At 32.6% G+C, this 17,687-nt stretch overlaps 1 protein-coding gene across 1 annotated transcript in view; it reads right to left on the bottom strand.

The window, feature by feature from the left end:
• The window catches only part of LOC129229739 (uncharacterized), a 177,010-nt gene that overhangs the window by 43,635 nt on the left and 115,688 nt on the right, over positions 1-17,687 (bottom strand). The window contains exon 2 of the mRNA XM_054864107.1: positions 7,811-8,064. Within this exon, the coding sequence (XP_054720082.1) occupies positions 7,811-8,064 (254 nt within the window). The remainder of the gene's footprint in view (positions 1-7,810; positions 8,065-17,687) is intronic.

The raw sequence follows: 17,687 nt of genomic DNA, 5'->3' as shown, positions 1-17,687 counted from the left end.
TCATATTGCTCCGAACTTCAATATGTTGTTCAAGATTCACAATAAATGATCTTCGGCAATGCTGTTTGACACCCAGATCACACACACCAATAAAATAAGCATAAGTGACATTTTTACTCTAAAATTATCGGAATTTGTTGACAGCCAATAAGACGTAATTTTTTTTAAAAAAAGCAATTTTGCTGACCAATTGTTCTTTTAGATGAAAAAAATAATAATTTCAAACATTTCTTTTGATATACTATTTTTGGCAAAATAAGGGTTTTAAGTTGCAGCATAAAATGCTATTACAGTAGAGTCTTGAAAATCCAAGTCTCAAAAGTCCGAGGTTCTGCTTAATTCGAGGTGCTTAGTTGATATTTTTAAGACTTTTTTCACAGATAAAAAATGTTTTAATCTGAAAATCGAAATATTTTTCTATGATTAGAACTTTCTCATACTTCCCAACTTTACTGTTTTTAAAGGGAGACTCCTGTTTTTTACGTCTATCTCCCAATCTCCCATTTTTTATTATTTTCTCCTGTATTTACAATTTTTTCAATCAATCACCAAAACGTTTCAGTTTCTCTCAATAGATGGCGCCCCTTTCTAGTCATCCATCAATGCCATGGGAAATTAGAACTCCATATATTGCATAAGAATAAGGATTGAAACCAGTTTTTTTCCTCAAGGATAGGAATTATGCTAGAGAAGGCAAAAATAGGTTTTCTGCACCAACTTGCTACAAAGCTACATTATGGGTGATCGTGCACCATTTTTTCCCCCTAATATGTAGGCTCGCCAGAAAAGGGTACCAGCTAAGTACTCCATTTTCCCTATAATTATTTGTATACTGCAAAAATTCATTTTTTTTTTGTGGAAAAATTCGATGATTTCTAATTTTTATTCTTTTTTCGAAATTTTAAAGTTGGCACCGAATTTAGTGTGCACTAAAGGAATTGGCTTGTTGAAGAGCTTTTAATTTTTCCAATTAATAACTATTTTTGTAAAAATTTATTTTCGGAAGCTTTTCACATTGCATGTTCAACAAAGTACGTGTTTTGCCCAAAATTGCAGCAGAGTTCAATCTTTTTGCATTTTGAAAATATTTCCATTATTTTGAAATTTGGAAGTTATTTCAACATGTGCTACCCTATACCTACTTATTTTACATTTTATTTTAATAATTTTATTATATTCTTTCCAGATTTTAGTAATTAAATTTTTGTAGTTACGTTTTTGGTAGAGATCGGGGAATGTACGAAATTTTAAGCAAATGCACTCCTTATTTTTTAATTTTTCATTCGCAGTACTTATTAATTTCTTGTATTTGTACTAATTAACTCATATGTTAGAAAAATTCCTACTTCATCTTAAATTTAACATTCACGACATTTGAAAGCATAATAATAATAACATCGATGTGAAATATGTCACTGGTGAATCATCTATGTATGTCAAGTGGAATGTCTTGTTTTTTTTTCCTTTGAAGGTTGGCAAGTATGCTTCTCTGATAACATACAATAAGGTATATAAGGTATATAAGGCATATAAGGTAAAAATATATTGAAAGGTTTAACTCAATAACATGACATGAAAAATTCATCGACTTGTTAGAGATGGATTAAGGTCTTGAAGAAAGTAGGTTGATACAAAAAAAAACCTTGAAATTAAAAACTTGTTTTGTTTCAAAGAACGACCAAACAGCTCTTTTGGAATACTCAATTGCAATTAAAAAGGGAAGTACAAAATATGACATTGTATGACAATGTTTATGAATTTTTATCCTTCTAGGAATAACGTTTTTGTATTACGTGAGGTACATACATAAGCTCACACATAGACACAAATGTCAGGAAAATACTCATCTAAATTTTTTCAAGCGCTATCAAAGGGCATTGTTTGGTTGCCTGCAAATCTGCACATAAGTACGTGTAGACATCAAGAAAAAACTAATCAAAACTTGTTTAAGTTTAGGGTTAATTAAAACACATATTCATGTTGAAATTTGAGTGATTAATTTTTTGCAGAAACAATATTTTTTTTTCATAGCCATAAGGAAGTAAGCAGTGCATGTGCTTATGTAGTCCAAAGCATTTTCTGGATAATCCGAGTTTTCAGTAATCTGAGATGGCGCAAGTTCCAACTATCTCGGATTTTCGAGATTCTACTGTAGTTCAAATAAATGTAAAACATACCAGTTTTTAGAAGATTTTTCTATAAGTGGTCCTGAACTTCAAGCAATGTCCTTTTTACATTTTGGGGGACAATGGAAGGGCACATAGGCGGATTTAGGACTGAATCCTTGGGGGGGGGGGGCAGGATTTTTTTTTTTTTGGAGCAACATTTTTAATTGCCCTCCCCCCCACCTCTCCCATGTTTTTATCTATTTTTCTGTGATACATAAGGCCATTCTTTACTTTTTTATGTGCCGCTTTCATTACTGTGTGTAATCATGCTGTCCTTTTTGAATTGATCTTAAAAGAGAGGGGGCTGGAATAAAGAGAGTGATGCAGGGCTCTCTTTTAAGTGGGATATAGAATATCTCCAATTTTAGGCGGCCCGGGGGTCTCGAGAGGAAATTATATAAAATGGATATAAAATTCTGCACTTTGAAGTCTTATAAGGGTTAATTGGAAATAATAGGCGAATCATTTTTTAAAAAAGTTTTACACTTTAAAAGTGCTTTGTGATGCAAGTTAATACTTTAAAAGAAATGGTGCACAGATTTAGAGAATAGGTATCAAGAGAGTAACATACTACCCATTTGAACAATTCTTAATTTATACACTTGATAAGAAATAAAATTGAAGCACACTTTGCTTAGGAGTTTCAAAGACTTGTCTAATTATTTTCAAGGTTTGGTTAGTTAGATTGGGTTTTTGGCTCAAGAGCCCTGGTAGGCTATACTGCACCAATTCCTTTCAGGTATTTTAGAACCAATAATTTGCACTTTCCAGCCTCTGAAATTGAGTAGTAGATTATACAGTTGTACAGTATTGTTCAAACTTTGTAAGAAATGGCTATTTTAAGTTTAAAAGAAAAAAGAAGCTTTTATTTCTCATTACAACATTTTTTTTAAATTATAAGTAGTGCAGAAAACGAAAAGGAATAGGGGTAGTGTATCATTTTTCCCCGGGCTAAACAGATCAACAATGTGCAGTAAAAGTAAGATAAAAGCAATCAATACTAAAGAATTTCCAAAATTCCGCATTCGGGATTAAATAAATAGCAAGATATGAAGCATGTGAGTCACAAAAAAATTTATTTCAAGTAATATGTTACAAACGCGAGAACCATGATTTTTACATTTTTGATGTAAGATGTAGCAAGGAGCTGAATTTGACACAATTTGGCATTCCTCCCCTACAATTTGTTAGAAATTTTAAAATTTAAGGTTTGTAGTCACACGTTTCCAAATATTCAAGGTTTTCAAATACTTAAAAATAAAATTAGTTTTTCAAACACTTTCCATTTTTTTTAAGGAATGAATCACAATTTTTTGGGAGTTAGGGGTCCACTTCAAAGCAGGGGCCCTAAACTATAGCTTGTTTATCTTATTGGCAAATCCGGTCCTGCATGTAATTCACTCTTACCTGCAGATTTTTGTTTGATTTTTTGTAATTTTAATGAAAATTTGTCAGTTTTTACAGTTAAAGGATTTTTATGATTTTACCAATCTGTGTAAGGTTTTTATCAAATTTCAGCAAATTTTTCCAAAACTTTTGATGACTGATTTACTCAGATTTCAATAATGACAATAATTGTCTCATTTATACTTAGATGATTATGAATTACCTTAATTTTTAAACAGTATTTAGAAAATAAGGAAAATGGTATTTTCCCTCTAAGTAAAAAAGATTCAATTAATCGGAACGTTCAGATAACTGAAATTTATTCAATTTGCGATAGTATTTACTTTTCTTTCTCAAAAAAAAAAAAAGACAAGCCAAAAATTTTCCAAGCATATGAAGTACAGTTCTAACTATTCTTTTCATATATACAAATTTTTTCCTTTAAAAAATAAAGAAAACACAGAAAAACATTTCATCAGGTAATAATGCGATCTTACAAGAATTGTGCAAAGCTTTCGTGCCGGAAATATATCTCCCTCACTTTTTCTATGATTCTGGAAAATCAGAAATTTAGTTTTGAACTGCTAGGGATTGAGATTCCTAATTTTTTCCCATAAAAAAATTAACGCATTGTTTATAGTGATTTTACGTTATGTTTGTTCAATGGTTGGACAATTTTTCTGGTCTTTTGTTTCATTGTTACATACATTCGTTGAGTATGGTGTTAACTGTTACATTTGATAGTATTTTGCTGTACAAAAACCTTTTAGCTATGTACTTCTTTTGCAATAGCATACATTTCAAATCAGCCAATTTCATTTGAACGCGTTATACCGGAAGGTTCTTCAAAATCTTTCGTCTGTAACAACCCAAAACATCTAGTTTTTGAAATCACGCAAATTGAAAATAGCATTCTCAAAAGAGAGAAAACAAATCGTAACGAGTAGATCGTTCTGTTAGCGCAAATTGGGGAGGGGGCATAGGCGGATTTAGGACTGAGTTCCTGGGGGGGGGGGGCAGAAATTTTTTTTTTTTTTTGAGCAACATTTTTAATTGCCCTCCCTCCCCTCCCATGTTTTTGTCTGTTTTCTGTGATGCGTAAGACCATTCTTTACTTTTCTATATCATTTTCATTACTGTGTGTAATCATGCTGTCCTTTTTAAATTGACCTTAAAAGAGAGGGGGCTGGTATTAAGAGAGTAACGCAGTGCTCCCTTTTAAGTGGGATATAGAATATCTCCAGTTCCGGCCCGGGGGTTACTCCCCCGGAGGAAATTATCTAAAATGGATGTAAAATTCTGAATTTTGAAGTCTTTTAAGGGTTAATTGGAAATAATAGGCAAATAATTTTCTTTTTAAGTTTTACGCTTTAAAAGTGCTTTGTGATGCAAGTTAATACTTTAAAAGAAATGGTGCACAGATTTAGAGAATAGGTATCAAGAGAGTAACATGCTACCCATTTGAACAATTCTTAATTTACAGTGGCTTCCAAAAGCGTTCGACTTTAAATGAAATAGGCCCCTATGCATTGGTTAGAATTAATATTTCGGAATAGGTATTTAATTACAAGATCTACGTATGATCTATTTTTAACAAAACTACACGAAATTTTTTTAAAAAACATTAAACCTTAATTTTTTAAAAATCAAAAACCAAAAAGTGACGGAAATTTTATTTCACAAAAGTCTTCGTACACTTTGAAAAAATGTCAAAAAAAATAGTAAATAATCTAACTTTTTACAAAATTATTATTTAGTAGAGAATCATGGAGTATCAACAACAGTTTTTAAACGTCTGGGAATAGATTTCATTGTTTTTTCTTTCTTTTTTTCTGCAATTTCTGAGTAAGTATTCAGCCGCACTTCGAGTCTTACTGTTTCTAGTTCGCTTTTCGTTTCAATGGTGTATTTTCGTAATCTAGCCACCAGATGTTTCCAAATATGTTCCATTAAGTTTAAATCTGGCGACTGAGGAGATATTTCTAACTTTAAGGACAATTTTTGAGGCTCCAAACGCAAACGTGTACTTCTTATCGTTATTTTGATTAAAAAAAACATAGTTGTTTCCGTTTACCAAATTTTGGGCTAATAGTTTAAAATTGTTTTTTAAAATATTTAAATGAACGGCATGATTCATTATTTCATCAAAAAATTCAAAATTTCCAAGTCTTGCTACAGTTATGCACCCTCACCCAAGAACACCTCACCGTCCTGATTAACTGATCCAGCTAAGTTCCTAAGATTAAATTCCTCATTTTTCCTCCTATTGACAATTTTACAACAATTTAACCCAAATTTATTTTCCTCTATAAGTAAGACGTTGTTCCAAAACGTTTTGAGCTTATTTATCATTTATTTTATGACGGAAAGCGTGAGCTTAGTGTTTTTCGCATGAACAAGAAAATTTCTGCGGGAAGAGGTCCTCTTTAATACAATTAATAAGAGATCTTGGCAAATAGTTTTAGGTGAAAATTAAACGTAAGATGTTTCATTCAGCTATGCAGAAACTTTTTCAGCACTCAAATGCGTATTTTTCATAATTTCTTTAACTGTAAACCTCCGATCACGCTTTGTTAACTTTGCCAGTTGACCTTTTCTTACCTTGTCTTCGATCCGATTCTTGTCTTAAAAGCATTTTATCAAGCACTTCACTATAGAATGGTATAAATTAACTAATTTACAGATATTTTAAACCAATTTATGTCTACTGTGAGAAAAAAAAAAAACAAATTTCGAATCGTGTTTGTTGTTTTCTACGCATACCAGCCATTTAAAAATAATAAGCAGAATATTAGGGAATAAATAAACAAAAAAATAAAGCCAAATGACTTTGAAGGGTCAATACAATGCAAAAATAATAAAAAACGACATATGATAATTTTAATCATGAATTTATTCAAAAATATTTCAGTGTACGATGACTTTTGTGGTGTATTTTTTCTCTGTCTCTTTGTTTTTTGACAAATTTCAAAAATAAAATGTAGCAATATTTTGAAAAAAAAAAAACTACTGGGTTTTATTCAGAATGGCATAGGAATGGTGCGAAAAAAAATTGGACTTCATATTCGAATTCAGTTTTGCGTTATTTTGGTTTTACTACAAAATCTCAAGGTGTACGAACACTTTTGGGAGCCACTGTATACACTTGATAAGAAATAAAATTGAAGCACACTTTGCTTTGGAGTTTCAAAGACATGTCTAATTATTTTCAAGGTTTGGTTGGTTAGATTGGGTTTTTGGTTCAAGAGCACTTGTAGGCTATACTGCGCCAATTCTTTTCAGGGATTTTAGAACCTATCAATAATTTGCACTTTCTAGTCTCTGAAATTGAGTAGTAGATTATACACTTGTACAGTATTGTTCAAACTTTGGAAGAAACGGCTATTTTAAGTTTAAAAGAAAAAAACTTTAATTTCCTATTCAAAAAAGAAAAAAATCATGATTTTTTTTTGTTATAAGATTTTGAAAGATAAGTTGTTATTATATAAACTCCTCCCAAAACTGGGGAGCATTGTCCTCTTTGCTCCCCCCCCATAAATCCACCCATGCTCTTCTGAACTATTCAAAAACGAAAAAATAATTTTTTTTTTAATTTTTGGAAGATGTGTTGTTACTACATAAAGTCCTCTCAAAACTGGGGGGGCATTGCCCCCCTCTGACCCCCCATAAATCCGCCCATGGGAGGGGGGAGGGAGGGTCCCAAACGTCAATTATTATAAGTGTTGCAGCTGAATGCATAGCTCATTTAGCCTATATTTTCATTCATATACTTGCCTAAATGGTTTTCAGTCCAAAATAATGAATTTAGGCCAATTTTCAGTACCCCAGTGACAGCTGTACTATTTGTACTTAATGTTTGTTTTTTTTCTTTTCCCTTTCTCCCTTCAGAAAAGAACATTGGCTATTCTCTTCATTTTCATTGAACTATTCAAAAAAGAAAAAAAATCATTTTTTTTTTGTTATAAGATTTTGGAAGATAAGTTGTTACTATATGAACTCCTCTCAAAACTGGGGGGCATTGCACACTTTGCTCCCCCCCCCATAAATCCACCCATGCTCTTTTGAACTATTCAAAAACAAAAAAATAATGATTTTTTTTTATTTTTGGAAGATGTGTTGTTACTATATTAAGTCCTCCCAAAACTGGGGGGCATTGCCCCCCTCTGCCCCCCCATGGCAAGGGCGAAATATTTTCAAATGTGAAAGGTAACGAGAGGTTTCTGTACATATGTATATATTTAAGGATAACAACGTACCTAGCATGTCCATTCAGAGCAGATCGAGTCCGTTTTTTCAGCTCAACTTCTATGGCCATAAGGTCTTTAATGTTATGAGGCTCTATTCTTTCTTTTGTCTCCTTAAAACGTTTATATAACTCAACTTCTCCACTGAGACAAAAATGCTTTTTAATTAGACCAATGATTTCTTGCTTTGTACAGTTAAAAATTTCCTTTTTCCCTCCATAGGAGACGTTTATGTTCAGCTTGTTCATGGCTCCTTCATTTGTACCCTACAAGGGGAAAAAATCAATCAGTAGCAGTACACAAAAGATAAAACTGAACACTAAGAAGTACAATTTATAATTAGTATATCATGAGCAATATTCATTACTACTCCAGCCTAGGTTCGAAAATATCATTATATATTTCGAAAAAAAAATCGAAAATATCCAACATTTTTATCCTTAACAAATATTTTGATAGAAATATATTTCCAATTAGTGCAAACTCAAATCTCTATGTAGTAACTGGAACCTTCTACTCAGCATCGTTTATTTTCTCATACTATCATTAAAACCTATATAGACTTAAATTTATGTTTCTTTCATTACTTACATATAAATAAATGTACATTTTATGTGAAAATGTATGTACTGTATGATATTTACAATCATTAGCGAAATGTAATAACTTAATGTTTTAAAAACAAAATATAGTATACTGATACAGGCTGTTGTACTAGGTATTGACCAATTACATGTGCTCTATAAAATTTTATATTAATTTTAATATTTCTTACATTTTATATTATTGCTTTGATTTTAATTGAGTTACTTAGGCATTAGCTGCTATACTCATCTTTCTTTTGTTAGCTACTTCTAAAAAAGTAAATAATTCAGATGAAAAATTATGCATTAGTCAGTGTACTGTACAGTATCCTCTCAATACCGACCAAAATTTGCATATTGGTTCAAAACAAATATAAAATATTATTTAGCTTCAACAACTCCTTCTGATTTCTACCAGGGATTGAATTCCTCCAAAAATAGGAAAAAAATGTATATCGAAATGTATATCGACAAAATTTCAAACTTGAAGTTTTGTTGAGAATTGGGGACCACTTGCTTAAATATTTTGACAAGTTTTTTCATACAGGGTCAGATAAAGACTTGAATTGGAACTGATGTGATATACCCCACCCTTGGCGACTTTTTCCTGTTGGCGCCAAGAAAGCGTCGCCAAGAAAACGATGTATGACGACATATGTCATACATCGTTCTTAGCGATGCTTTTTTAGCGCCAACAGGAAAAAATCAGATAAAAAAACATGATCAAAGCACTTCAGAACACAATATATATATAAAAACAATATAAAAGCACAACAAAAAACATCACGAATATATGCTTCAAAAATGTACAGGGCCGGGGTTTTTCGTAAACATATTAAAATACAATGAAATAAATTATTGTATTAATTACAAGTCGAAATTAATGCATTAATTTTTTTTTCATCATTTCTCCGGGATACGAGCCCTCGGTCTCATAGTACTTTCGTAATGAGACCTCGGCTGCCTCGGTCTCATTACGAAAGTACTATGAGACCTCTGGCTCGCCAGTTATCCCTCCGACTGTTAATATACATTACAGTCGGAGTATGGTCACAGTTATGTATACTACAAGAACCCCTCAAGGATTTGTAAAAACAAAAAATTTTGGAAGTGAGAGTTTTTTTTGGAATTCTAAAATAAAAACTTACTTTTTATATGGTATAAATATTCACACTCAGTCTAAAACAATACATCATATGACAATGGCACATTACAGATACACACCACGTTGGAGTTAACTTTTAATTAACCTTCAAGTTTGAAGAAACTGGCATTTTCTAATGCTTTTACTTCAAAACACAACTACTGAATTTAAACTAACACAAAATAAGCATTCCTGTAAGGTATATTGCACGAAACAACACCACCTATCTCTCCTGCCTGAAACCCAAACAACCCAAGTAAACAAGTTTGAACAGATCTGTAAGATTGCCTTCGGGTTGCTAAACACAGGTTAGTTTGGCCAGGGATGCCATGCATAAAAAATTATCGCCTCATTGGCGAGAAAAATATTTTAATTTTGTGCAAAAAAAATCGAATGTCGCCAAATGGGGGGGGGGGGGTATATCACATCTGTACCTTTGAATTTTAGGTGTTACATGTTGTAGAATATATAGTTTTGGGTATGATACTTTTCTGGATCTGTTTAGAGATCAATCAAAGGCACTAAATCAGCCAGGAATAGGGGGCCTAGTAAAACATAAGGATATATATAAGCTATGTCTTACTCAGTTTTAGAGAAATAAATATTTCCTTGAAAGGGTTAAAAAAAAATGTCTCTATGGTCAATTATTACACTTTTTCAAAAAACAATATTATCCCTACTTAAAGAACAACAACAACCAATGTCTATAAGTTTTGCAAAAAATGGTTATAAAGTTACATTTTTTCCTGCTTTGTCCAATTTTCACTCCAGAGCCTAACAAAATGTTAAAAACTTTCAGTAGATTGTTTCACGCTATAGGAATATAACAAATATGATTTCAAGTTATTTTAGTTGTATTCAAACTGTAGGGGGAGGTGGGGTATGTTGAACTGGTCTGAATTATTTTAATAATATTAATATTTATTATTTTATTTTATGACTAACAAATAGCACCTATGGTCCTACAAATCCTATAATGAAATCACATGGTACAGTTATGAACAAATTGTATCCCAGAAAGTGTTATTTAAATAGTCCTGAGTAATTTTCAGAAAACTGTATCAGATAGCTCTATTTTTTTTAATGGTTTTCATCAAGATTGCGGGGGAAAAATTGAACTCCTTTCTTAAAGTAAGTTTCTTTAGTTCGATACAATTGGCAACTTTTTAATTTTTTGTCAAAAAGAAAAAAAATTATCACATACCACCTTTTTCAGATTAAGAAGGTGGGGTAGGCTGATCCACTCTTTGTGGGGCACATTAGATCCAACCAATCTACACCATGTAATTTAAAAACTTTTTTTGCTCTTAAATCTCAATAATTTTAACTCAATATTCTATGATATTTCTTCTGATTTTTAAAAAATAATTGCATACTAATGGTGAATGCTTATTGCTGCTTTTAAATAAAGATTTATCAAAAAATCAATTTAATATGTTATATTGATCTTTAAACTTAATATTTTTCACTCTACACACAGCAGAGAATATGGTAGTTACAAAATTTAATAGTATTTATCACTAAAATCATAACAAATAAGGCAGTGAGAAGCAAAGGGATGCAAGTGGACATTTTCAAGTTTTGAGTAAAATGCGTTTAAAGATTAGCTCCTAGGTAGACTTTCATTGATTTTTTTTCTAAATCATGCTGTATATAGCAGCACCTACCAGGGCTACTAGTACCATCTATTGCCCCAAGACAGAGTAGAGGCTCACCTACCGTGTGTACTGGTTATCTCCAAATTTTTAATTTTGCCACTTGTATCCCTTTGCTTCTCACTACCTCAAATGTTGTTTGAGTTATGCGGTCCAATGTACCCCACCAGACGAACCAACGTACCCCACCCATGGGGCGCATTGGTCCACTTTACGAAGTTCAGATAAAAAATCAATATAAAAAAGTTTATCAATTCAACATCTCCAAAAACATCTGTGGTGTTGAGAAGTGTTTAGTGAAACTTATTGTAGAAAATCGAACATTATTACATTTTTTGACGAGATGAAAAATGACAAGTAAAAAAGTTGACCAACGTGCCCCACCCCCCTTAAGTGACGTTGCTCGTTTTAGCTCTAAATAAAAATACACTTAAAAAAAACCAAGATTGTAGCATTTTTATGTACTTTTGGTTACTAACTCAATACTGACACTGTATATCACATTGCTTATTGCCCTTGTGTAGGAAATACGACATTGTCGATGACAACAAAACACTATTGCGGACAGTTTAGCAGTTGTCCCCGCTAAAACAAATTAAGTTGTCCGCAGCTGTCGGACATTTATACAATTTTGGGAGAGGGGCCTGTAGGCGATTTTTGTGATACAATTATGGGAGGACTGAATAAATTTTTACTGAAAGGTATTGGCCCAAAGAGAAAGAATTAAGGCATTGCTAGTATCGAAAAAGGGGCAAGGGGGGAGGTATTTTTTGACAGGATTATGAGAGATGGGCATGAAGGCGATTTCTGTGATACAATTATGTAGGAATTATTCCATATCTGGAGGGTTCTAATTGTGTTAGCAAAAGTTAATAAAACGAAAAAATCGTAAATAAATTTAAAACGCATTAGTAAGGAAAATATTCGATTTATAAACAAAGAATCCTACTGTGCGAAAATTCAAACATCACGGAAGAGTCCTAGAACGCATGAACCGAGATAAACGAGGGTTGACTGTATATCGAATCCGGAGAGTTGGCAAGTTTGCTCCACAATCATTCTTAATTCGTTTCCAATTCTTAAGAACTTTTTTCTTGCAAAACCGTCACCATGTTCACCAAAAAACATTAAACATAAGAAAAAGATTGCAAGAAAATACTATACTCAACCTTACGGTCTTTTCTTACGCTGTTATCCATCAAGAAAGTTTTTTGAAATAGTTACATCCGTACGTTCTTCATGGGCAACATACGTTGCACATATTTTCCGGCTGGTAACAGTTTTTAGAATATAATGCACAACACTCTTATAAGCAACAGATTTCAAATGACGATTTTCCTTAAAAACTTTACAAAATAACTGTAACACATTTATCCCAAACAAATCAAAACAAGTCCAGTATTACTCATCACTCTAAGCAGCCAACGATACACTACGCCAACGTTGCCAGAAGAAAATTTATGAAACTAGCCAAACCGAAACGTGAAATCTGCCAACCTATGGCAAAAGTAGCCAGCTATACGGAAACCGCCAACTTTCTACATTCAATGCTGAAGTATTTTCCAAACCTGCTGTCTAAATAAACGTTACAGCGAAAAATTGAATGACAGTACAGCTAGAAAGAGAAAAATTTGAAATAATAATAATTAACTCCCGTTTCCACAAACAGTCCTTTTCTAAACCAAAAAAAAAGAATCGATTGATTTTTCATTAATTTTGGCTCTGATTTATTATCTGTTGGCTTTTATTTGAGTTTCAGGTTCTTGGGTTTCAGACTTGTGGGAATATTTGTATTTAAATGCTCTTTGCATTACAATGTAGAACCAGAGTGGCAGACGTCATAATCATGCGAGTCTCAATTGCGTCCCATGATAGATGTTTGCATGATTCATACTGTTTCGCGGCGGGCCCCCAAGCCTGTATAAATTCACCACTATGAATTAGGTATTTTACTTTTGCTTATAAAAATGAAATCAGACACAAAAACATTAAAAAATACGAATATGAAGGCGAAAAAACAAAGAGCGAAATGTACATGACTTTCGATTCTGTTTTCAAGTGACCTAAAATTTACAACTTTTGTTCGATCATTTCAATGAAGTTTCAGGAGATCCTTTTCCCAAAATAAAATGCTGATGCACAGTAAAAAGTCTAGCAATACTAGTTTAAAAAAAAAAAAAAAAAACTCGTAACATCATTTTGGTTTACGCTTTTGAAAATTTTCTTGCCACCAAGTGAGGTCAAATTCTGGCCAAACCTAGCAACCCTGCACTGTACACGTCTGTAAGCAACGTGTCAACTCGATCATCAAAAATTTTCTACCAATCGTAAGCAGAAAATTTAAACTAAAAAAAGCGCCAGTCACTTGAGAGGCGTGGCTACAGAAGTTCGGAAAGCAATCATGGTTTCAAAATGTGAAATACATAGTAGAGTAAATGGATGACGTTATATCCGCCCCACTTATTTCCTACTGATGACTTCCGCCAACTGAATTTCTCATCTACTTTCTAACCACAGATTGTATGGAAAGACAAACATCCATTTTACAGCCAAAAATGGACGAATTTATTAGTTTTTTCCGATGTCAGCTTTTGCAGAAGCAGAGTCTCATTCAAATGAGCGGAATACACGCATCAAATTTTTACTTTTCCCCCTTATTCACATAGATTCGTCTTATCCGGAAGTTTGAAAATTCCCATGCAATCCGTGGTTGGATAGGACAGTACGTGTCATTTTTTATTTATTGGAGTTTGGTTTATTTATGTAAGTGGGGGGGGGGGGGAAACCTTGAATTCAATTTATTTGCTCACTTTGACCAATATGATTAAACATCATAATAAATATTCCTTTAAAAAAATAATAATTTTTTTTCCATTTTTGGGTATAAAAAGCAACAAAACCACTGACATAATAATTGGGAAATTCGAAAACACGATCATCGGCTAATATGTATAAGAGGATTTATTTTTGATAATGAAAATTATTTCTTTACTAGAGGACCCGACAGACGTTGTTTTGTTCAAACTTTGTAAATTGAAAAGTTGAAAAATTTCAACAAACTATCAAGTGTTTGAACCTTTTCTTGGGAAAAATAAGTAAAAAGGAAATTTTTAAGCTGCTTGGTGTCAGAATGAGTATATTCCCTACTAGCAAAATTTCTTGCATCAACCTTGACAGATCTTGATATTATACTGACGGCGTCAATATTGACGTGTTTCATACTGCATAAAGCTTGCATAAAGATTAAAAAGCAATATTACTATAACAACACGTATGCAACATTGCATTCATCTTAAAATATCAATATTGATATTACCTTAAAATAACAACATTGCATACATGTTGATGCCGTCAAGATGATATTGATTTCATGCTGTCGCCGTCAAGGTAATTAGTACACAATAGAGCAGGTGGACCTTCGTTGATACTTGCGCATGCGCACAGTTCTTTCTACCCAGCGTGCCTCGCATTGCTGGCACATTGATTCAGTCGGTTCAGAGGAGTTGCACGTGGCTTTGCATTTTTTAGGCTTCGTTAAGTTGGTTGCTTAGTTATTAGTGTGGAATAGTATTGTTTTAGGAATAACTTATGAATAACTGATATTTGCATTTGTTTATTAATATAGTACTAAACAAGTCATATCGCAGACGATGTGCGATCAATGTTAGAAATGGCCGAAAATAACAAAGGACATGAAGTCCAGAATTTCGTATTATCACTTCAATCTCACAAGTAAGATTAATTTTATTCAATGGTTATTTATGTTATTCTTTGAGATAAATTCATAAGTTTTGTCCATGGGATATTTTCAATGCTGACATCCATTTGAAAATGTACTTTATTGTATTTATTTATTATTTTGCTACCTTTACTTTTAAATGTGCTATAAAAACTTCCGCAATTATTTCTAAATAGGCATTTTATGTCTTTATAATACAATTAGAAGCAAGAATTTAAAAAATAAGTCAAGTATTACGCAAAACGAAGAAACTTTCATTTTTTTAAATTAAATTGCGAGTGCTATTAATATCTTTATATGAATTTCCGATCAGATGTCAGCTTTAAGAAGATATTCTCAGACTAGAAAACTATCTTGAAGATTAACAGAAATAATTAAAGAATGAAATTTAATTCTCGAGTTTGAAGTGAAAATAATACAAATAAATAAATGGATAAAACACCTTGCAAACGTGCTGATTTCATACTGTCATGTCAATGTATCCTGATATTTTCCTGTCATACCAATACGTATGCAATATTACAAAAGCAAGATCATCTTGCCTAGACCTTGATTTCATGCTGTCATGACAACATCTTGATATTATCCTGTCATATCAATACGTATGCAAGATTACAAAAGCAAGATCATCTTGCCTAGACCTTGATTTCATGCTGTCATGACAACATCTTGATATTATCCTGTCATATCAATACGTATGCAATGTTACAAAAGCAGCCTACCTTGATATTTTCCTGATATTATGCTGCATACACCTTGTCAGTCAATATTGTGGCAGCCTGCTGACAGCATAAAGGGAGTAACATAACAACATTGAGGCAGTATTAATGCAAGATGATTTTTCTTGCATGTCAACCTTTATGCAATACTGAGGCAAGATATTTTGCTTACTGGGTTTATTACAACTTGATTTATCTAATGCCCACTTTGCAATTGTTTTATTAACTATTTTTTCTCGCGTACTTGAAAGATCTTCATCAGATTGTATTTGTTCCTTCAGTCCATACTCAAAGGATAAAAATCGTCCTCAGATATTAAGTGTAAAATCTCTCTCTCTCTCTACGTATTATCTATTCTCATGTCACAGTAGAAAATTTCATTACAAAAAGCAGAGCTGGCTTTCTTATTGTCCTTTGGCAACGTGTTAAATATTTATTTCCATTCTCGCTCAACAATAGGTTAAAATAAATATTAATCATTTGGGAGATATAACCATCCAATGTTTTAATTAATTAACAAAAACGTTTCCGATTCGATCCATCGCGCTTCGAAACCATGCTTGCCATAACTTGATTACACATAAAACGAGCTGATGTGTGCATCATATGACTTCCTTTTACTCCAATTTAATGTCATTTCCCCATTATTCGCTATTTTAATGTGATTCAATATTTATTCTCTAAATATCACCAACAATGGCCAAATTGAAACCAAAAAAAAAAAAAAAAAAACTCCGCCAAATTTGTCGCCAAGTTGGCGACAAAACTTGGCGACCAAAAGACTGGCGATATATCGCCAAGTGTCCGACAAATTATAACGCCACTTGAGTTTACATCGAAATTAACAATGATTTCCCCCCAAAAAGGTGCAAAAGACCCCCTTAGGAACATCCGAAAGCAACCAAAAGGGGAGGTGCACAACTAGACCCCACTACGAGTCTATGTACCAAATTTCAACTTTCTAGGACATACCATTTTTGAGTTATGCGAGATACATACGCACATACGCACATACGCACATACACACATACGCACATACATACAGACGTCACGAGAAAAGTCGTTGTAATTACCTCGGTGATGGTCAAAATGGATATTTCGCGTGTCTATACATTCTTAGGCACTTTTCCGCATGTGGTCGAATCGAAAAAAAAACTCAACATTCATTTGGGGGTGAGCAAAATGGAAATTAAGGGCGATTTTTGAGTGAAAAATTTTTCGCGAATACAATAATTCCTTTTTTGTAAAAGGAAGTAAAAATTGATCAAAATCGGTCCAGGCGTTTAAAAGCCTTATGGTGACAAACGTCCGCACAGAAGATTTTTATATATTAAGATGTTGACATCTTGACATTTTGTTGTTTTTTATTAATTTTGAAAGTGCATTAATTATTTTTTGTCAACAGGAGAAAAGCAAACGATTTTTGTTTTGAAGAAATTTATTTATTTTAATGAAGTTATTATTATTATTATTACTATTATTATTATTATTATTATTATTATTATTATTATTATTATTATTATTATTATTATTATTATTATTATTATTATTATTATTATTATTATTATTATTATTTTTGAGCAATCACATTGCTTATTGTTCTCATTTGACGGTTTTGATGTTTCTATGATTTTATTTTCCCCCCCGCCTTCCTCTGCAGCACCACCGTCGACCGACCTCACGATGCTGCTCCTCTAACGAAAACAGTCTTCAGGTTGCGTCCATATCCTACACACTCACGCATTTATACACACTCACACACACACATATATATACACACACATTCATGCCTGAAGTCTGCACACTGGCACAAACACACATGCCTACACACATACACAAATACACACGCCTACACACACATACACAAATACACACGCCTACACACACATACACAAACACACACGCCTACACACACACACACACACACACTCGTGATTGCGAAAAACATAATTTAAATTCAAGATGTCAAAATTCAAATTAAGTATTTATTTATTTATTTATTTACTAGTGGTACCCGCACGGCTTTGCCCGTAATAGAAAAATTAAAA

Source organism: Uloborus diversus, chromosome 9, assembly GCF_026930045.1.
Source record: "Uloborus diversus isolate 005 chromosome 9, Udiv.v.3.1, whole genome shotgun sequence".
Classification (NCBI taxonomy): Eukaryota; Metazoa; Arthropoda; class Arachnida; order Araneae; family Uloboridae; genus Uloborus; species Uloborus diversus.
This window is presented reverse-complemented; position numbering and strand designations above follow the sequence as displayed.